Genomic DNA, 22,288 nt, shown 5'->3' with positions numbered 1-22,288 from the left:
TCTTCTGAAAGCCTTGACCCACTTCCAATTCTCCTCCTCCTCCTCCTCCACCTCGCCCATACTCACTCAAACATACTGCATACTAAAGTAGTTCTACAATCTGCTGAGCTGCAGTGAAGCTCTGCATGCAGGCACTGGGGAAGGTGGGGTGTGTCCGTGGGTGTCTCTCCAGTAAATAAATTGTGTACGTGTGTCTGCATGTGTTCCAAGGTTATGTGTGTGTAAATGTGTGCATGTGTGTAGTTATAAGCACAGGCTTTAGGTAGGTACAACACCTTGGGCAAAGTCAGAGAGAGTTGCTGCTTCTACTGAATATTTTAATGAGGCAGCAAACATGTTTTACAGCTGAATGTGCAGGACTTGTTAAATGTGAAACAGAGCACAGCGGAATGATTGAGAGATGTATAACTGCATAGAGGGCAACACGTTGGCTTGGTGCTGCCTCACAGCAAGACATTTCTAGTTTGAAACCCATCAGGGACCTTTCTGTGTGGAGTTTGCATGTTCTCCCTGTGCTTGTGTGGGTTTTCTCCAGGTACTCCGGTTTCCTCCCACAGTCCAAAAACATGTATGTCAGGTTGATTGGTGACTCTAAATTGCCCATAGGAGTGAGTGTGAGTGTGTGAGGTTGTTTGTCTCTATGTGGTCCTGTGATGGACTGGTGCCTGGTACCCCTGCCTTCCACCCAAAGAGAGCTGGGATAGGCTCCAGCAGATCCCTGTGACCCTAAATATGAATAAGCAGGTACAGATAATGGATGGATGAATGAATAAGTGCATAGATTTGGGTCAGATTTCAGCCCTTTCACAACAGTTCTGTTGCAGAGTGCTGTGTGTAGCACAAGGAAATTAGCAAATCCTCACAAATGAGAAGCTGGAAACAGTAAATATCTGTAAATTTGATCAGAACATAAACATTTACTTGATTATTATTATATTATCTATATCTATGTGTCTATAATTATCATAATTGCTGAATCATTTTCTGTAATTTCAACATTAATAAGTGTGTATAAAATAAAGTAGCACAAAAATAAAGTACCTGTCAATTTAATGTCGAAAGCTATATTTCATTTAACGATTTAGGAGTCTTGAGAACATTTGTTTGCATTTGATGCTGGTTTGAAAGTGTTTTTTGTAATAAGCAAACCAGACGAAGACTAAATGTGTTTGCTGGACAAAACATAATGCATTGCTGAAGATTGGTCAGGACACCAGAGTACATTTGGTTTTCACCAGGATATCATGTTGCATATTTGTAACTCAAAAATTTGACTAAAAATTGTATGGCAGTCTTAAACACAGGGATGAGTCCAGACCATTGGCTGATGGGAGGGGAGCTCCATTTTAAAGGACTGAGACATCACTTAGTCCTAGCATTTACACAGAGATTTAGACAGATTATAAACAAGTACACACAAGCATGCAGGCACACACTAACTCACTAATGCATGAGTGTTTAATATACACAGGGGGATTAGTGCATATTTTGATTTATGGACACACACACAGCAAATGTGCCTGCTTACATAAAGACACAGTGTTTACACAAGTTATAACTTAACTGGATGTGAGCAGATACACTGTCTCGTTAGTAGGAGGATCAGTAAGTTGCTGTCTGGCTCACTGAGGACAATTTTGGCACATGATGAGTCCCACTAAAGCTCCTGATTCATATGAGAATGTTTCCTGAGAAGTGTTCTTATCATTTGGCATCACTTACCAGGAAATAAACTTCAGTCAAATGTTTTTTGGTTGTTTTGAATACCAGACCATCAGGGCAGGCCTTCTGGGAGTCTGGCAGGTGTGTGTGTGTGTGTGTGTGTGTGTGTTTGTTTCCACTCCTTTGTCCTTTGCCTTTCATTGTCAGCATCAGGCTGACATCACGCTGGACTGTTATCAAACAGATATTGAACTGTAGTGACAAACGGACAGAGCTCTGCAGACCAATGTGTCTGATGGTGTTCGGCATCACACTGTATCCAAACAACAGGTAGATGCATCTGATCGGCCACTTCACCACTTGAAATGTGATCTTGATGAATACAACCTAGAAAAAACCTAAATTTGAATGAGTGATTTCAGACTCAACCAAAGCTTTATGACTTTAGGTGGTTATTTCCCATGACAGTACTTGACTGACATCCGCCATTTGTTGCTAGGAGACGTTACACCCACATAGTGTTGGTAATGTGCTAATAGCAATTTGAGACGTCCATTCCTTTACAGCATCTTAAATTTTGGAGGGAGTCACACACTCTGAAAGTGAAAGCTACTGTAGGTACTCTGTCCTGAAGAGAAGTGACGTTGTCTCTTTGTTATTCCCTTGTGGTCACCCATGTTTTCTGTCTCAGTCACAGCTGTGTATTCTGGTGTGATCTCATTTGTCTGTTCCACCTCAGTTTGGGGTGACGTGTGATAACTCCACAAAGAGACCAATTATCACTATGAAAACTATAATTTGAGGCTTTGCAGGGTGTCATTAGGAGCGTTAAAGTACAGTTTGCAAAGTGCAGGACATGAAGATCTGTCAACACAATAACAACTTGATTTGCACTTTGTGTGCAGTTTTTAAAGTTCCTGGAGGTCTGTATGGCTGGTCCAGAGGCACAGTGACGATGTTTGGACAGATGTTTTTAATCTTTTTCTGCTCTCTTATATGTACAAATATCTTCCCGTTTATTTAAATACATACCTTTCTGCTCTCAGATACGGTTCATTATCATTATTTGTGACACATAAGAACAATGCTTCACAGAAAAGAGTAATTTGTTTAAAACTACTGAAGTTACGCTGTGACATGATTAGATCATATTGGATCATGCATCATTTGCATGTTCCTGATTATATATTGTTTCCATTGTCTCGATTTGCATGTCTTATATTCAGTGTTGAGCTAAAAGGGTAATGACATTTTATCTTCAAATGTCCATTAAAAAGTGGGAATTATTTGTTCCACTGCTCATGCATCTCTTTCCGCCTCTTCTTTTAGGTGCTGTGAGTGCAGCGCGTCACTGTCCCACTGGTATTATGAAAAAGATGGACGGCTCTTTTGCAAGAAGGACTACTGGGCTAAATTTGGGGAGCTGTGCCATGGCTGCAACGATCCGATCACCACCGGCCTCATCATGGTAAGAGGATCCATCCACTGACATCTCTCATCACCTCCCCGGCTCTTTGTTTGCTGTTAAACCTTGAGTTACAGTTTGGACACGCACGTCCCACTCCATGCATTTGCGGCCTCACCTGGTCGGTGTGTCCTGACATGGGTACATACATGTAGGCTAAGTGCCAGACCTGTAACTGACACTGACGCCTTTGGCTGCTTTGTCAGATTATCCTACAGGCCACCAGTGAAAGCCGGAGCTGCTGTTGAGCAGATGGGCTCATGTGTTCAGAATAGATGTGGTCGCATCACCGGAAAGCAGATAAACAATAGACTCAGCCTCTCCTGATAAGTGCTGCTGCATTATAGAAAAGACAAAGTACCAAAGGAGAGTATTGTCTGGTTGTTCATTAGTGGTGGAAACACACACATGCTAAGCTTGAAAAGCAGATTAATATTGTTTTGTTTTTTTTCCAGGCGTTTTAAACATGAAACAAGAAATTAATTAATTTAGCAAAAATAATCGACAAGCATCGATTATGAAAAAATCCTTCTCACTGTCCTCCGCATGTCGCTGAATGAAATCAATGTTTAATGTCACCTATCAGGTGTTTTGTCACTTTGTCAATTTGTTTGAAAAGTGCAGCAGCAGCTGATACCTGTGTCGTGCTTTACAACAGAGGGCAGGTGGGTGGTCAGGTATAGTTTGTCAAGTTTTCAGCAGCAGCATGATTTATGACGTGCATATTCCTGTCGTCACTGGTAATCTTTGCAGCGCCGGTCTTGGTAATCTTTGTGTTCACACTTCCCAGTGTGGTAAAATTAGAAATATTAGCCATGTCAGCTGTGTCTATAAATATGTGAGGCTCATACTTTTGGAAAACTATCACTTTCTCGTTTGAAGGAAATTATCCACTGAAATCCCCATTCATCCTTTGTGTTTTATTAGCTTTTTTACTCGCCTAGCAAGTGTTTTTTTTTTTGAAGTGGGATTTAATGTACAGGGCAACATGATAGTGCAGAGGTTAACACTGTTCTCTCAGCAAGAAGGATCAGGGTTTGAATCCCATTGAAACCTGGGGTATTTCTGTGTGGAGTTTGCATGTTCTCTGTCTGAGCAGGTTTTCTCCTGGTGCTCCAGTTTTCTCCCACAGTCCAAACACATGCAGTTTGGGGTTAGGTTAATTGCCCATTGGTCTGAATGTCAGAGTGAATGTCTCTATGTGTCACTCCTGTGATAGGCTGGGGATCTGTCCCCCACCTCTCCTCCAATGTCAGCTGGATTTGGCTGCAGCTCCCTGTGACTCTGGATAGGAATAAAATGGATGGATGAATTTAATGTACAGTTCATTTTAAATGACAGGACAGTTGAATTGTTATTTAAACTTCTTTTCATATATTTTTAATGAAGAAAACATGTAGTTAGAGTAGTTTAGTGTTGGTGAGGTAATACACTGCCTCTAAAGCAAAAAGCAGAGTACTGGTTAAACATCACTGATTGTTGGTAGCCTGTGATAGAGGAAGCTGCTTAAAATAAAAAACTGAGTGAGTCTGTTCATTGCACTTGAATTATCTCCTGTGATGCAGTTGGCTCTAGGTCAGACACTGCAGCCATGTTAAGCAGAAATCATTCATGGGTCTGAGTGTGTGTGTGCGTTTTATCATTTACAATACCTCCAGACAACTTGCCTTCTGCAGTGCAATCTCAGTAATGAAAGATGTAGGAGACTCTAAAGTGAATTAGAGAGGCCACTGCACCACGTCTCCTCTTTTTTCTCCTGCTGTTGGTTATTGCTCTTCTTACGGTGCAAAGAGGCTGATTGACCATCTCTGCAGTTACACTTCAGTAGATTGGTTAGCCAATCAGTCTTTATTGCTTTAATGGACAGATCAGTTGTTTTTCCCTGTAGAGATGCGGACCAAGGTCAGCTCCCACTGTCTGTGCCACACCCAGGAAGAAGGAGCAGGAACAAGCTTTAGTCCTGCACAGTCAGTCTGCAGATTAGCAGAACAAACAGATTAGCAAAAACAGTCCAATTTTATAAACTCATTGATGCTGCTGCACCAGACAAAGCTGCTGTCACAGTCAGTGAAAACACTTAATGCTTCATGATGCAGTGATGAGTCAGAGTCTGCAGACAGAAGCATAGAGATGATGGTCAGCAGGTGAGAAATAAATGAGTACAGAAAGTGAGAATGAAATGGGTTTGAATTTCCTGTAATTTCATCATGTTGGTGTAGTGGACCAGGATTCATGCTGGTTCTCACTTTAGTATGTTTCCAACAAAGTGTTCATTGGATTATCTGTTTGATGCTGGAACCCAGTCTGTGTATGTCTTTTTTTTTTTTAATTTCTCAAAATGGACAATGCATCAGACTCAGCAGCCTTAAACAGTGTGTGTGCGTGTGTGTGTGTGGATGTAAATGAGTCGGTATGTTTTGTCTCAAGGCTGCTTAGGATGCAGCTGGAAGATCTATGTTCTCTGTCGGAGGTTTCTCAGTTGTCATGGAATTGCACATTTTCAGTCTCTCTGTTTTCTCTGTCTCATATTTTTCGGACTTTATGTGCATGTTCTTTAATTGTTGTATGGTTTAAAGGTCCAGAACATCAATGTTAATGGGCCTTGACAGAAGATTATTTCCTCAGCAGCTACATGCAAGTTCAAGACTGACTCCTCAAGCGCGAAATGATTTGGTTGCTTACAGTGAAAAATTAAGTGTGCTTGTACAGTACATCATTTGCATTGTTTTCTTAGTAGCTACTGCTGCCCTGTGGATGGGGTCATTGTTCTAAGTTAGTATCATGTTATACAGAGGGAACTGTGTGTTTGCACAGTATGAACATGCCATTGTGTCTTCCTGTCAGCACGTTCAGCCTTGAGTACACTAACAGTAAATTAGCGAATGGATGTTACTCAGTTATTTACTACCTTTACCGCTGATTTATTTATTGAACATTAAGTAACTCATGTAATTGAATTTTCTATTAACCGTCTTTTGCCCAGTCCATCCATCATTCCTCCTACTGAAGATGAATCTGCAGTAATCGCAGCCATCTTCACATCCAGTTTAGGGTCAGTCAGCCTTTCAGCAAACAAATTAGGGCCGAGAGCTGATGGGAGCAGGGCCAGATATCGACCTGGACCTGTTAGGTCCAGAGCCCGGGAGAAGCTTCTAGTTTCACAGTTTTTTTTCACAGTTCCGCCGTGTGAACACTGCCACAGTATTTTGTCATCCACCTGTTCTCATATTGCTTCAGAGAGGACCTGAGCTTAATGTTGACCACCACAACAAGGTGGATCAATTTCCATAGTCTTCTTTAATGTAGTGATGAAGAGATGTTGAACCTCAAGATAGAGTGTGGTTTTTAAGGCTGTGCTACTCAAAACCCTGGACACTGATCCTCACAATATGCAGAAAGGCGGTGATATAATGTTTGACGTGTTGTGGTTATATATACAGAGCATGTTTTCAGACAGATCCATAGTGTTGAACAGAGTGACAGAAGTAGTTACAAGTATTTCTGAAGAGTATCCAGCAGCTTAAGAGGTTGAAGGTTACAGGTTTGTATTTCAAAGGAGTAGTTTCTTTTCCGTGGACTTAAAGTGATGAATCAGTCTCACAGCATTTATTCTCTTTGTCAGTGATGTCATGTAATCACTTTTCCTTTCAGCGGCCAAAACCTCTGCAGCACCAAAACTCAGTCCAAAACTCTGTTTAGGTCTCATTATTTTTTTGACATGACATGAATTTTCATTTTTTTTGTGTAGTCGTCATGTTAGTGTTTGCAGTTCTCAGATGGTTATGGTTTTGATCTGACTGGCGTTATGTTAAAACTTGGGGATTTTTGTTGTTTCTGTTCTGTGTTTCTTTGTTTTTCTGAGATTGCAGTAAGTACCAGAATAGTGGAAGGTGAAATCTAAAAAGTTTCCCTGAAATCAAAAGTATTCATGACTCTGGGATTTTTTTTTTTTAGCATGGTGTTGACCCTTCAGAAAATTCAAATCACATGCTTTGAATGTTACATCATGTGCTGTACCTCTCCATGTAGCCCATCTATACTAATGGTTGTTTTTTAGTTTCAGTCAAGCTTACAGTGGGTCACATTTAACAAATAGCAAAATTAAAGAACAATAAAAGCCAAAACAGAAACAAATGATAAACAGGACCTGACTTTGTGGTAGTTTAGTGAGACTAAGTTTCAGTGTTTTTGTTACATTAAAATTATGAAATTGTGATTTTATTTTTTATATGCTGTTGCCAGCACATACAGAGCAGTCCAACAGTGACACACAGCAGGTTTGAGCTCAGTGCATTTTTACTTTATGACTTGTTTATAAATACTTGTGTGGTTAATATTGAGAAATGCAAATTCTGGTTTGGGTTGACCAGCAAACCTATGGAAAGTCCCATATTTACTGTGCACTTTATCAACCTCCATTGGTGTGAGGTATCTCTGAGTAAGTGAGTGAGTGAGTGGGAATGTGCCTGTTGTTTCTGTAAATGCCTGGTGATTGGTTTGACTATAAGTGAAGACAGGAATTTCTGTGTAACATGTGTTGGGAAATGGTATTTCTTAACATCATGTTTCTGTTCAATTGTAATATTGTTTTCTTCAGCTATCACTGATGATCTCATCATTGCTTGTTTGGGCTGAACACGACGCTCTGTCACGGCGTACAAACTGGTTTTACACAACATCTGTGATAAGCCAGAGATGTTTTTTCCATTGAAACACAGGGTGGATTTCAGAAATCTAGCTAATAATGCATAACTTAGAAGTGTTGGCTTTATGTTATAATCTGTTTTTAAATATTGTACACAGTATTTCACTTTTAGAGTTTTAGAGAGATCATAATCTGACCAATAACCTTCAACTATGTATTTTTAGGAACTTGTGTAGCATTTCCTCTTTCCAGTGGGGTAAGACTGACGAAAGCAGCAGCCTGTGTAGGCTGAAATCCCCCCAGTGGTGCAGTTGTAGGCCACTGGGTTTCACTTTTGAACTGAACAGTTTGACTAAACTCAAATTTTGGTTTTTGTTATAGATGTTTAGAAAAAGTACAAGAGGCTTTAAAGTCAGCACAGCTATGCCAAATTAATATTAAATTAATGTGTAATGTAACATGCATAAATGTAATGTTACATTTAGTAAAAAGGGAAAAGATTTATAAGTCTGCAAAGCCCATTTTAAATATCTACTGTAACTAAACTCACTTTTATCCAGTTACTGCATGAATGCAAATGACTGTGAGATGTTTTTCATTTACAGCAGCAATAATTGGAGACAGATCAGCAGCTGGCTAGAGATGAGACATTATTATTTTCAGATATACGATTTTTCATCAATTATACAGAAAAACAATTACAAGATGCCACCAGTTCCCCAACTGATCACAGACAGATGTTGGGTCTGAGCACTAATAAACAAAGCTTAATCTCATTTTTGTGATGCAAAGAAACAGACATCACAGTCTGGTGATATTTGTATGTATTCCAGCTATAGTATATATTCATGGTAACATAATAATATTCAAACCATCTTTCTGTCTCCACCACTTTAACATAAGAGCCAACAGCCAGAGCAGAGCAGTGAGTGCTCTATTAATATCTGCCCCCCCCCCCCACATGGCCCTTAGGCAACTGGCTTGTAGTGAGGGGAGGGGTCGACACTTCTTGGCATGCAGGACATGTTAAGGACATGAACAGAGTGAAACAGCAAGGACACACAGAGGGAGAGAGTTGATGGATGAAGAATCAAGAATGAGGGGGAAATGATCACAGAAGTCAATCATAACGCTTTGTGACTGTTACTTTAGAGCTAAGGACAGTACAGGATTTCACTATTACATCTATTCTACATGTGACTAATGACTGCGTCTCTGAGGACAGGGGAAAGTTCTGGCTTTTGTTTTTTCTTTCACTTTTATCTTAATGTGGTAAAAACCTGCAGGTTGTCATCTCAGTGTGGGACTGAACTCAAATGACTGTTTAGTTGAACGTTTAATTAAACAGTGAACAGTGTCAGACAAAGACATTACAAGGAAGAAAAAAATGAATAAAATACATGCTGTCCTAGTTAAAAACTGTGTATGTGGAGGAACTCCTGTTTACACCATAACAGCAGTATCTAATTTGCAGAATTTAATTCTTAGGTCTTGTGCTGGATTAGTTCATTCGACTGTTAAGTCATTTGACCAGTATAAGGTAATTCTGATACATTTTTTATTGCAGTTATCAAGAAAAAATATTTTCTAATTCTATCGAGTATAAAATTGTGCTGTTTTTTAGCTTAAAGTTAGTTAAATATTAGGAATGTTTCTCTATTTTATAGACATTTTTATAGTGACATAAGAAAGACTACACAACGTAAACAAATCAGCTGGTGAGAACATTACTCCCCTGTGGTAGTTTGGAAATGTGATTGCAGAATGGGAGAACATGAGCAGTGAGGAATTTACTGAAGACACCGTGACAGCAGGGGTGGAGGGGAGTGTGTGGTTGAAGCAGCCAACAGTAGGCGGGGCCACACAGGAAACGATGAGGTCATAGCAAATATGAGAGAGGAGGAGGTGGCGGAGGAGCAAGGAGGAGTGACATTGATTCAGAGATGAGCTCAGCTGCAAAGGCGTGGGCTGCTCTCTCTCTCTCTCTCTAGCCTCCCTCCTCCTGCAGCTCTGTCTCTACCCGGCTTGGCCGCTGCCACTGTTTTGTTGTGACAAGGGAATCGCCTGCCTCAGTAGAATGAACTAGAACAGTCAGGAGAGACGCCGGCTCTCGTTGACATGGTGGGAGACTTGTTTTTCTGGAGCTTCTGCTGTCTCAGGCTGTGGAAAAGGGATAAGAAGGTGAGGCTGCTGCTCTGGGTCACTGGGTCTCTTATGGGTGACATAAAGTCATACATCAGCCGGCCAGGAGGAGGCAGGGGACCGGCCAGTCGCAAGTGGCTGGTGGAGATGGTTTTCTAGTTGTTTCTTCAGGGTCTCTTGTTGTTGCTGTGTAATTTGGAAACTGAAGCTGAAGCATGTTGCTGTACGCTGCTGTGTTGTTTCGTGTGTGCCAGTCTAATGCTTCGTAATTACAGATCTGTTTCTCTTTCTATACACAACTCTGTGGTTGGTTATTTATTTATTTATTTATTTTCCTGTCATGGAAAACTGATGAGCCGTGGCAAGCAGGGTATTTTTAGATGGCATTCTTTTCAGATAAAAGTAGGATTCAAAGTGTGTGTGCATTCAAAGATGGACCCCAGTTGTCTGGTCTAATAACTGTGTCACTGCACTCTATTATTTTTATTTACCACCCACATGCAGACCATGCTGTAAGCAGTCCCCTCATTTTAGCAGAGTGGATGTGACCTACAGAGAGGACGGAAGAGGCTAAATGCATTAACAGCATTTCTAAAGCTGAGGTCTGTGTTTGCTGTGGAAGTGTACTGTTTGTGGCAGAAGGGGAGTTTCCATCCAGGGAGCATCAATGTGGCCTACTGTCTTCTCTCTCAGGCTTTCAGTCTAATTGTATTTGCCTAAATGATGTCTATTGATAGAAGGATATGAGGAGTTTGGACAATCAGCTGTGACTTTATTACTCTTCACGCATTTTATGTTTAAGCTTAAGTATTTCCTTTGAAACATGAACCTGAATCTGCTGTCATCCCAGGTACCTAATGAGCGTGTTGTCTTCACAACATCTGAATGAGGTCATTTTAAAAAAAACCACGCCTCTAAACCTACGTGTTGATTTTGCAACTTCACATATGGATTGTGTTTTTTAGTTTAGCTGGTTTAGTTTGGACCAAAGTTCATCAAACATGAGGTTAAGCAGAGCCAGATCTGCCATAATTTAGTCAGGCCATTCAGAAGCACCTTGAGCACTGTTGATATGAGGTCACTGTTTCACATTTAGCTGGAGGAGAGTGAAGTCACAGGGTCTGACTGGTGTTCATTGGTGTGGAGGTAAAGGGACCAGGCAGCATGTGGCGCTTCATGATGAGGTCCTTCTGGTGTGCGCAGGTAATACACTTACACTGAAGATCTTAAGTCATACCTGGTACTTAATTGGTCCATGTCACAAACGACCTCTGGGTGTTCAGCTACAGCATGTAGAGGTTTAAATGAAATGTGGTGTGAACGTAGGAATCGAAGGTTAAGAAGTTGAATGTGTTAAGCAGAGCATGGCATCTTTTTCTTGACAATTAGGCTGCAAAACACCAGATTAATTAGAAAATGGTGAAAAATGTTCCCAGAGCTGAAGGTCACATCTTCAATAGACCAGTGGTCAGACAAAACAACCTGATATGTTTAATGTTGAATTTTAAATCATTTCCTTTATCATCAGCTATTCATTGTCTGAGACAAGCACTCGTCTACTTCAGTCTGGGAAAAACGTTCAGTCACTATAAGGGATTTGTGGGTTTTCTCCACATTACTGTAAGGTCTTGACTTTACTGTGTAAAAGGCATTGAGATGATTTTTTTTGTTGTGGTTTGCAACTATATTAATAAAGTCTATTGAACTGTATTGAATTCAGTACTACACATCCTGACTTTATGAAAGAACATGCAGATGTATCTGCCTCCCGATTCACTCAGTAGGTCTCATAATCACTTTTAACTTCTCTGTGATTTGTGATTGAACTGTTGGCATCTGTTGCTGTGTCATGTGGAAAACGTCTGATGTGGAATTAAAGCTAAATGGTTTGTTTGAAAGAGCAGCTAAAAGAAGAGATAAATGGTGAGATATTTTATCAGTGGTTTGAAGCCGAAGGAGGATTAAAAAAAAAAAAAAAAAAAAGGTTTACATTTTCAGAATATTTTTACAAATTATTTGAAGTTGTTTTATATTTTTATTCATTTGCTTTTTATTCTTTGTGATCATCTTTGGACTTCCACTGTTTTCAGCTCACATATATCTCACATTGTGTCTAAGCTAATTGTAATGCCCAAAGGTATGATTACCTCCACCTTGGCTGACTGATGGCCTGAAAGCAACCTTTTTTTTTTTTAAACTGTTTAGTGTTACTGAGGGCATTAGAGCGTCATAAATTCCTTCATACAGCTTGATAGGTCTTTGTCACATTCCACAACCAACTTAAGGTCCTACATATAAATCATTAAGAACAAATAAAGTCTAAGGCCTGCCAAGTTGACCTGTGTGGCTGAACATAGCTTTTAGTTGTGTCCAGCAACACTGGCTTGAGTCATTACATAGGAAGTGAACATAGTGGGGACAGTCAGGCAGTGGTTCATGGGAAGAGGGGAAATTATGATGCTAAAATAATCTTTATTTTTTAACTTTTCTCTTTTAGGTTTTAACTTTTTGCCTCTTGAACAACTGCTTCATAAGTTCAAGCCAAGTTATAACAGAAGTGTTTACTATAGTAAGTGGAGCTTACAGAGAAAGTTTGACTTGAAACTGTTACTTCAGGCAAATATTAATATTTTGTGATGCAGCAAAGATTTCCTGTTTACACAGCAATACAGATGTTTACTAATAAACAAATTAACACAGTACTGAAATGTTTATAAGCTAAGAAATGTATCATAGATGTTAAATTGAACAATAGTATACTTTGGATTAAGGAATCACAAGCACAAAAAACATTGGACCGAGGACTGAGGTGTCTCTTGCACATAATCAGTAAAAACCAAATGTCTCTTTTTGTGGTTGAGCTACATTTGTGTCGGTTGAGTCTGAGGTCGAGGTGTGTGACAGGGATCCCATCGACCTGCTCACCCTTCCCCCAGGAAGACATGTGCAAATGGTTTGGTTTGTTGTCACTAAAGGAGGCCACGAGGCTAAATGACCGCTGGCTAGTGCAGTCACACACTCGTGAGCCTGATGAGCTAATACAGAAATAATAAAAAACATTCTCAGAGGCTTGAGGACACACACACTCTTCAGTGTTGGGCGAGGATAAAAAGTGGAAGTAGAAGTGTGTTAATAGATGTGATGGTTCTTGAATTTGTCTATTGAAAGCTGTGAAGCAGTCACACGGTTTGATATCACATTAGAGTGACAGTTTACTTTATTGCATTTCAGTTTCCCCGAGTCTGTCTTTGTTTCTACAGTTTAAAGAGGAAGGATATCCTAAATGTGAAGGCAGCAGCTGTCGCCTGTCAGATGCAGTTGTAAAGGGTGTGTGAGTGTGTGTGTGGTTGTGTTGCCTTGATGGTAAGCAAATGGCAGCCACAGTGTTAGGTTGAGCAGAGCCATCTCTGTGCAGCTGTCCTCTCTTCTGGCTTTTCCCATTTGTGACAGATACAAATACACATACTGTCAAAAATCACAACTATCCACATTGAAAGTCTCCTTTTTAACTCTAAAATGATCTGTTACTGCCAAAGTCTACTACTGGTTAAGTCTTCATATTTTCCATCTCTCTTTCGTAGTTTGTACTTTTTGATGCATAGTGTTTATGCTTACTGGGAATGTTTGACAGTAATTTTTTATGGATCCTTTTTATGCGGCTGCTTGGAGGACAAATAAAGAAATTAAGCTGGTCAATAAGCCCTTGTTTCCTTGTTCGCCTTGTTTCCTTGTCCATTACAAAATCATTATATCTCTATTTTCTCCTCCTGCTCTCTCTGTTCCTCTGATATATTGTTTTTATCTTGGCCATTAAACAATCCATAATCTATTATATACTGCATATCCTGGGGGGGGGGGGTAGTCCCAGCTGACATTAGACAAGAGGCGTGGTCCATCCTGGACAGATCACCAGTCTATCACAGGGCTGACACACAGACAGACAAATGCTCACATCTTCAGGCATTTTAGAGGCACCGGTCAACCTAACCTGCATGTCTTTGGACTGTGGGAGGAAGCTGCAGTAACTGGGGAAAAACCCACACAGGCACGGGGAGAACATGCAAACTCCACACAGAAAGGCCATTAAACAACTTTTTTAGTCCAAATGAGGTCAATTCTTACTTAATCTGCTGACTATTTGCTGCTTTTTAGTTAAACCTAGATGTTTTCACTCTGAAAAACAAAAAGCATTTGAAAGACACAGCTAAGTCAGGATGTTACATTATCCTGCTCCACATGCCAAAGTCAGGTGATGGTATCTTTTCCTGGTATTTAGCTGAAAATAATTAGTTTAAAAGCTCTTTATTAATAAGCTTGTACAGTGTCCTCCTCCCTGCAGCCTGAGGGCCCTCTGCACGTGTTTATCAGTTTGTGTGTGCTTGTGGTTTCACTGCTACCCTCTGGAGACTGTGGGGCAGCAGCCATATGGCTATAGACAATGGTTTTATTGATTCATTGATCAACATGTTTTCTCTCTTCCTGCTTCAGTTTACCCATTTGTTTCAGATTTATCAACCATTTAGAAGCAGTATTTCTCTGCTTGGTACTTCTGTTTTAATTTTCCATTCAGTTGTGCATGAGTCTGCCTCATATACGCATTGATGAGTTCATATTTTCCTCCACTGCTGTTGGTTTGATGTAAGCAATACTATTTTATATTTAAATTTAGTAAACCTAATATGGTCCAGGGATGTTCTCTGAACTTGCTGTTCCATATAACTAATAATTTATTTTTATTCACGAATAATCTGCTGAGTGTTTTCTGGAGTAAAGCAATATTGGTATAGTATCAGACATCCCAGGGTGATGTGTTTAGATTGCTAATTCATCCCCTCCCGAAATATCCAGTTTTATCATAAATGACTAAAAACACTAACATCCTCATAAAACAACCATTTAGTCCTTTTTGCCAGTTTGCTCTCTATCAATAATGGGACTACAAAATCCTAAATGCTCAGTTTCTTTGATTTCTCCTTTCCATTTAACCGATTATTCTTTGTTCAGCAGTCCTCCACATAAAGTCCCTACTCAGCCTTGTTTTACTGAATTAGCATTGCAGATAAATGCAATTGAGAAGTGCTGTCAGGGGGCCCACTCCCTTCAAAATCTTCTGCCACTCTAAGCACAAAATTGTACCACAAGCACGGGCTCTGGGGAGCAGCCACAGCGCAGGATTCGACCATTGGTGCTTAACATCATAGCTCATGTTTAATCATGATGTTATTCGGTGTGGGTGGGTCATCTGCATTGGGTGCCAAATTATCTGTGGAAGTGTGAGCCTCTTAACCAGTTTGTGACTGAGAGTCACAATAAGCAAGTCTACACCGATTTGACAAACAGCAGTAAAAGTGTGTCGCTCAGTCAATAAGATACAGGCTCAAGCTTTTAATATGTTTAGATGAATCTGGTCATTTTAACAGTCCCTGGTGTTGGTCTGAGGATCATCCAGACCTGAAACCTCCAGCGGGGGCATCATCCGCTGATCTGCCACTGTCATTAATCTGCTCATTGCCTGCTCTGGTTTTTGGCTCTAACTCAATTTGCCCTCTTGTTTGCAAAACTGCTCTAAGCTTTGGGGGTAGGGGGAGAAAGGGGGGGGGGGGGGGGGGGTTTCTGGCAGCAGCAAACTCAATCTTTCAGCTTGTAACTCATATTACCCTCAGTGACCAGACCTCTCCCTACTTCTCCAAGCAGTTATTAAAGCCTCATGTTGCTTGTTGCTCCGGTCACGTCCAAAACTCAGTTGTGAATCCCTTCCCTCGAGCGTTTTCTCTGTCGATCACAGAACAATCTGTCTCACATGCTTGTACATTCGTTTTTCCCATTGTGCTCTGTTTTTAGGAAACATATGGATAAATATTAACTGTGCATGTGTGTATTTTTTTTCCCCCAACAGGTCGCAGGGGAACAGAAATATCACCCAGAATGCTTTACCTGTCTGAACTGCAGGACATTCATCGGTGATGGAGACACTTATGCTCTGGTGGAGAGATCCAAACTCTACTGGTGAGCATCGACCACTGAACAAATACACACACTGGGAAATTAAAAGTCTGGCATGATGAAAGAAGATTGCAAGATTGAGACCTACAGTGCACACTTTAAATAATTTTAATTCAATAAGGCAGCTTGTGTGGTTTTGCTTTTTGTGTTTTTAGTTAGTTTCTCTAATTGTTCCTCTGCCACAAACTAATCCACTTGAAATCCCTTTGAAGGGCAACCAAAAAAACAGTAAACATCCAATAAGCCAAAGTGGCTGTTGACTGACAAACCCTATGCCACTTATTTTGGGCTTCAAAGGACTAGTTGTGGCCATGAATAACTGGTGGTGACTGACACCATAGTGAAAATCACACACACATACTGTTCAACTACACCTGCAGTTCTTTAAGGCTGATATTGTTAGAGTGCCTTAATTGAGTAAAGAAGTAAAGGTTTTTAACCAAGCTGCACTACATATAGATGGAAGAGTCTCTGTCCTCTTGGATGTGGATGATGATAGTGCGACAACATTACATTTACCAAGAGATTTATGTATTACCAGTTAAGGTCAAAGCAGGAAAAACAAGAATTGTGTGTCTCTGGTAGAGGTGAAGCATAAAAGAGAGAGTGCATGTGTGTTTTGTGATTAGGTTTCTGGTATGTTAGTTGTAAATCACTTCATAGTTTTTTTTCATGAGTCATTGTCAGGCCATTCTCCCAGCATTCATTACATCCTGGGGAATAACAACCTTATTTGTCAGCCAAACTTACGAAACAGACTTCGATTGCACAGTATCTTCCCAAACTGAGCTAAAGCACCATCTCATTAACAACATGTGATGCTGTAAAAACTGTTGTAATGAGAACTTGACTGTCCTCTGACTTGCATGGATGGTTGTAGAGCCAGAAACATCACGAGGGTTCCCGTTTTCTGTGCTTTATTATCTCTAATGTCCTCCTTTCCATCCATCATTGCTTCCTTCATCCTGTTTTCCTTTCCCCAGCGGCCACTGTTATTACCAGACCATTGTTACCCCGGTGTCCTTGCCAGACTCGCCATGCTCGCGGATCCCTCACACCGTCACGCTGGTCTCCATCCCAGCCTCCACTGAGGGCAACAATGGACGCAGGGGGCGAGGTTTCTCAGTAGCCATCGACCAGCCACTCAGCCCGACCAATGGTTACAGCCCTGAACATGGACACACTGTCCGAGTGTCCCAGTGAGTCTATCTGTGCTTGCTTGTGTGTGTAATTGCATATTTGTGCAATTGTGGGGGAGTAAAAATGAGAATGAGACAAATAGTTAAGAGAGGTCAGTGTGGTGGAGGACAAAGAATGAGGGATTCAAAGTGGAGGACAGGGTGATAGATTAACTTCATTAAAATGAAACTATATAATAGTGTGGAAGGAAAAGGAAAAGAGTATGAGCTGAGACTTTATCAGATCGTAGGTCTGGGTCTGAATGAAAATTATTCAGTGTTTTCTTCATCTTTATCTAGGGTGGACGCAGACTGCATCAGCCCAGATGTGAAAAATTCCATTCATGTTGGAGATAGGATCCTGGAAATTAATGGGACTCCCATTCATAATGTTCCTCTGGATGAGGTACTCACTTCATATCCCTTATACTTCATTGTAAATATGCAAATGAGACCACAGTGTATTGACTCTTAGTTGAGAAGGGAAATGGGACAATAATTATCTACAGTTATTGTAGAAAAGCACTATGAAACCTAAAGAACCATCGTCTACTACACTTATAATCTAGTTTTCTGCTGTTTTAATTTTTGATGGACCAGCTCATCTGATCTTTCTCTTCCTCTATAGATCGATCTGTTAATCCAGGAGACGAGCCGGCTGCTGCAGCTCACTATCGAACATGACCCTCACAGTCAGGGGCAGGAGGAAGGCTCCTCAGAGGCTGAAGAGCAGGTGGATGGGCCCATGTCCATCCCTCTGTCGGAGGGTCCCAGCCCCATCCTGCCCATCACCCAGCCCCCTAACCCTGACATCAGCAACCTGAAGTCCCGCATCATCACGTAGGAAATGAACACATTTCAACTGTAATGCACAGTACCCAGTGTTACTGTAGGCAGCAGTTGTAAACAGTGCACTAAATATGTCAGAGTTTGAGCACTTATGACAATCGGGTTCTAACCTATTTTGCTCAACCTGGCAGCAGTTTCACTTCTGTGTGTCCGGTAATTGCTAACATTACGAAAGTGTGTGTTAAAACCTTAAAACAATGTTTATATTTCATGGAAAGCAGAAGTTATTTGACTTTTTTAATCACCTGCTCTTCTCTTCTTCATCCTCTCCACTGTCATACCCTCTTCACCTCTGTTTTCCCTTCTCTCCTTTTCCATCGCTTCACCCTGTCTGTCTCCACTGCCTCACTGCAGACGGAGCTACAGCATCGATAAGTCACCAGGCTCCAGCAACGCAGCGTCCCCCATCTCCCAAAGGAAGGATATCAACCGATCCGAGTCTCTCCGCGTCGTGTCCAATCGTACTCACCGCATCTTCCGCCCATCTGACCTCATCCATGGAGAGGTGCTGGGAAAAGGCTGCTTTGGACAGGCCATCAAGGTAGAATTAAAGAGACACTGCCCGCATATTCTTATTTTGACTTGTTTATAAAGCACATGCACAGTAATGTGAAATATAGTCATCCTTAAAATGTCCAAAAGATGGCAGCATTGACATAAGTAAGACGTTTGGGAGAAGCAGGAATGGAAACATTTGTGGTTTAACTCATCTTGTACTTTCCAAAACCCCCATGCTGACATATAGTAGATGGAACGAAAAAGTCGCAACCAAATGTTTATGGTTACAACAGTTAATTCTTTGTTCATTACATCATTGTGTCTTGTACAGGTGACCCACAGGGAGACAGGGGAGGTGATGGTGATGAAGGAGTTGATTCGCTTTGATGATGAAACACAGAAAACTTTCCTGAAAGAGGTGAGTGGATGTAGACAATATATACTCTATTTTTATTTTATATACTCTATTCTATTCAGAGGCTGAGTCAACTCTTTGCTTGTCCTAAAGAGAAATCTGAGATGAATATGTGTTGACCTCACATCGTAAAATGGTCATAATGATTACAAACATCATTTTAGTGTGATGTGAGTAGTGACTATGGTGTTAGAATGAGAGCAGCAGGGATCCTGAAGTTATTGGAACAGGTTTGTTACGTGAAAGCTGCAGATTTGACTTTTTAGACCATCTAGAAAAGAGTACTGGGTCATAGCTAGATGGAAAAGTGTTAAAGTAATATTTTCAAAGAAATCAGGAATGAATTTGAACTGTGGAGGATCTAGTGCCAGCTGGTGGTGGTGTGAAAAAAAAGAAAGTGTGAATGAATGAATTTAGAAAGAAAATCTCTGTTGAGAAAAGTAAAAGCAAAATGCTTTTTTGTGTGTGACCTGAAGCTGATGGTTTAAAATTAGCAGCTCCTCTGTGTGAATATAGAGCATGAGACAGTAAAGGGAAATGTTCTCCCTCATGAGTAAATGAAAATGTAATATTTAAAATGACCTCTGACATATGATGAAAAGGAGTGTTAACACAGTTTTCTCCCAAAATGACGGATGAGCAGAGGTTATTTTATTTTATTTTAACTCTCACACAAATCTTCATTTCTGTCCTGGCTCTCTGTTCATTTGAAAAGATAACAGAGACTGACTCATACGCAGACGTTCAGACTACAGTAAATTCTTGAGTTATTGTTGAACTGATCTAAATTACACTTAATGAGCTTGTTTGATGTTCGTCATGTAGACTCACTCATCCAGTTAACACTCCACTAACAGACGTTTGAAGTTCGCAGAAATGATTCTCCATCGGTTGTGTCTATGTATGTGTGGTGTTTCAGTTTTATTATTAGGTTTAGAGTCTGCTTTGTAATTGATGTGGATGATGACAGAGTAAATAGATTGGCTATAAAACAAACTCTAGCCACAATGAAGCATGATTATTACTCCCACTGGCTGTTTGTTTGTAGGTGGCCCAAGTCTCACATTACTGAGTGTCTGGTGATCTCATTTACAGCTTCACAGTCTCTCTGGTGAAGATTGCAAAAGTACGCACCAAACATTTCAGACATCATAAGATTTGAAGGGTCGTATTTCAAGTTTATTCGTGTGTGTGATAGTGGGCTGTCTCCTGTTTCACAGCACAACCATCAGGGAGGGAAGTCTTTTATGGGCTGAGTAGCGTGGGTAACCTCTTGAACTACAGTAAAGTTGCAGCATTTAATGACGGCGCTTTCTTTGTTGCTTTTTAAATTGGAACAAGTAGAAGTAGTAATAGAAGAAATCAGTAAATTGAATCTGAAATTTAGTTGTAGTTGTAGTCAAAATGATGTGCACACTAAATATGTAGTTGCAGTTCAGCCATGAGTGTGATCATACTAACTTTACAAGATGAAATACATTTGTTGACTTGTTCCATATGTCCAGCAGGGGCTGATGATTGAACATTGTGAAACAACCTGTTTTGATTTCATCAGGTGAAAGTCATGCGTTGCCTGGATCACCCCAACGTGCTCAAATTCATTGGAGTCCTTTACAAAGACAAAAGGCTCAACTTCATTGCAGAATACATAAAGGGAGGCACCCTGAGAGAAATCATCAAGAAAATGGTGAGTGGAGAGTGTGTGTCTGCAGGAATATGAATGTGTCTATCTCCTGTTCAGTAGTCAAAATGCATGGAATAAACTTTTTACTAATAGATGCAGTAAAACTGTCATTTGGCTGTGATTAACAGGACAGCAACTATCCCTGGAACCAGCGGGTCAGTTTTGCAAAGGACATTGCTGCTGGAATGGTGAGTTCAAATCCAGAAAAAAATCATGTAACTGTTATAGTTTACTCTATGTTATCAAAAAATGTAGTTCTGTAAAAATAAATAAATCAGTGAAATGTCTTGATGGCTGGTGTTTCCAGTTATCGTTGCTGCTCTCTCCCTTTAATGGTCATTTTGCTGAGCTGCAACACTTCTGCTAATGCTGTGCACAATCTCTTCCATCCCCCTCTATGGACTGAATTCGTGCAGGATTAGAACATGAGTTCCTGATATTTTCCCTTGATATAAGTACAATTATGAGTGTTGTAAATGGATTATTGTATTTACTACATCATCTACTTGGAATGAAACAAGGCATTACTGTTTCACTTTGCACAGGTTTTAAAGTACCACTAAAATCTCCTGTTTTTTTATTCTTCCTGCGTCTCTGCCCTCTCCAATCTGTCTGTCATTCAGTCATATCTGCATTCCATGAACATAATCCACCGGGACCTGAACTCACATAACTGTCTAGTCCGAGAGGTAAGAACTTATGTTTTTCAGTCCATACCTGTGCATATAGAGTATGTTTTCTTTGAGGATTTAACACAGTGCACCTGCCATTTGCTAGGGCAGTTAAAAAAACAAAGACAAAGCAGAGCTTTGTTAGCAGCTCTAACAGACTAAGACTTCTTAAGCTCCATATGAGGTAGTGTGGAAACAGAGAGAGCACTGTACATGTGCCACATGAAAACAAAAGGTTTGTATTGTAGAGCTCATATTTGAAATTTTAAGGCTTGAAGTTGAATTTTAAACTTTGTAAATGAGCTTGAAACTGCTTCTTTTGCCCCCCTTTGCCTGGAAGGGTAATATCAGCATTTTATTAAATGTTCAATTTTCTTCACTCAGGACAACACAGTGGTGGTGGCAGACTTTGGGCTGGCTCGGCTCATGGTTGACGACAAGCACGAGGAGAAGTTGTCGCAGGGTAAACTGCCGGGTCTGAAGAGGCATGATCGTAGGAAGAGATACACGGTGGTGGGAAACCCTTACTGGATGGCACCTGAGATGATCCATGGTATGATTTTTAGAGACACTTGTACTTTTTCAATAATATTGATTTACTGATTCACACCTTGTGAAACAAACTAGAGTGCTATAGTTGTTTTCTTGAAATCTGTTGTCTTTAACTCAACTATGTTGTTTATTCTGAAAATAAACAACAGCTTAATTTGTTCTTTTTTCATTTCCCAGGGAAGAGCTATGATGAAAGAGTGGACATCTTTTCCTTTGGTATCATGCTCTGCGAGGTAAGTGACTTTCCTAATCAGACAGCTAGGATTTCATACTGTTTTATTAGTAAAATCAAAAACATTTCCCATATACTTTTCACTCACACTTTCCTTGGTAGTATACTAAACTGTCACCTGAACAAAAAACTCTAGGTGCTTTTAGACCACGCATTTCTACAGACTACCCCACTGAAATACGGACCCGAGAACTACAGACCTTTTTTCTGTCCACATCCACACAGTTAGTTAGACCGTTGAATTAATGTAAGCCGGCTGATGGTTGGCATAGCAACGTCACCTCCACACAAC

The 22,288-nt window shown here is 40.5% G+C and overlaps 1 protein-coding gene across 3 annotated transcripts in view; it reads left to right on the top strand.

Moving 5' to 3' along the window:
- Positions 1–22,288, top strand: part of limk1a (LIM domain kinase 1a) — a 44,736-nt gene that overhangs the window by 17,713 nt on the left and 4,735 nt on the right. For 2 of the 3 annotated variants that reach the window (XM_026319380.1, XM_026319389.2), the window contains 12 exons: positions 2,992–3,130; positions 15,811–15,920; positions 16,901–17,116; positions 17,396–17,501; positions 17,724–17,935; positions 18,299–18,485; positions 18,774–18,860; positions 20,413–20,544; positions 20,670–20,729; positions 21,165–21,230; positions 21,597–21,765; positions 21,942–21,997. In XM_026319380.1, the coding sequence (XP_026175165.1) occupies positions 2,992–3,130; positions 15,811–15,920; positions 16,901–17,116; positions 17,396–17,501; positions 17,724–17,935; positions 18,299–18,485; positions 18,774–18,860; positions 20,413–20,544; positions 20,670–20,729; positions 21,165–21,230; positions 21,597–21,765; positions 21,942–21,997 (1,540 nt within the window). Of the gene's footprint in view, positions 1–2,991; positions 3,131–9,709; positions 9,954–15,810; positions 15,921–16,900; positions 17,117–17,395; positions 17,502–17,723; positions 17,936–18,298; positions 18,486–18,773; positions 18,861–20,412; positions 20,545–20,669; positions 20,730–21,164; positions 21,231–21,596; positions 21,766–21,941; positions 21,998–22,288 lie in introns of those variants that run through there. The other variant, XM_026319397.1, reaches the window with a different exon arrangement.

The sequence above is a fragment of the Mastacembelus armatus genome, chromosome 13, assembly GCF_900324485.2.
Source record: "Mastacembelus armatus chromosome 13, fMasArm1.2, whole genome shotgun sequence".
NCBI lineage: Eukaryota > Metazoa > Chordata > Actinopteri > Synbranchiformes > Mastacembelidae > Mastacembelus > Mastacembelus armatus.
Note: the sequence above shows the minus strand (reverse complement) of the source record. Positions and strands in the feature narration are given on the sequence as shown.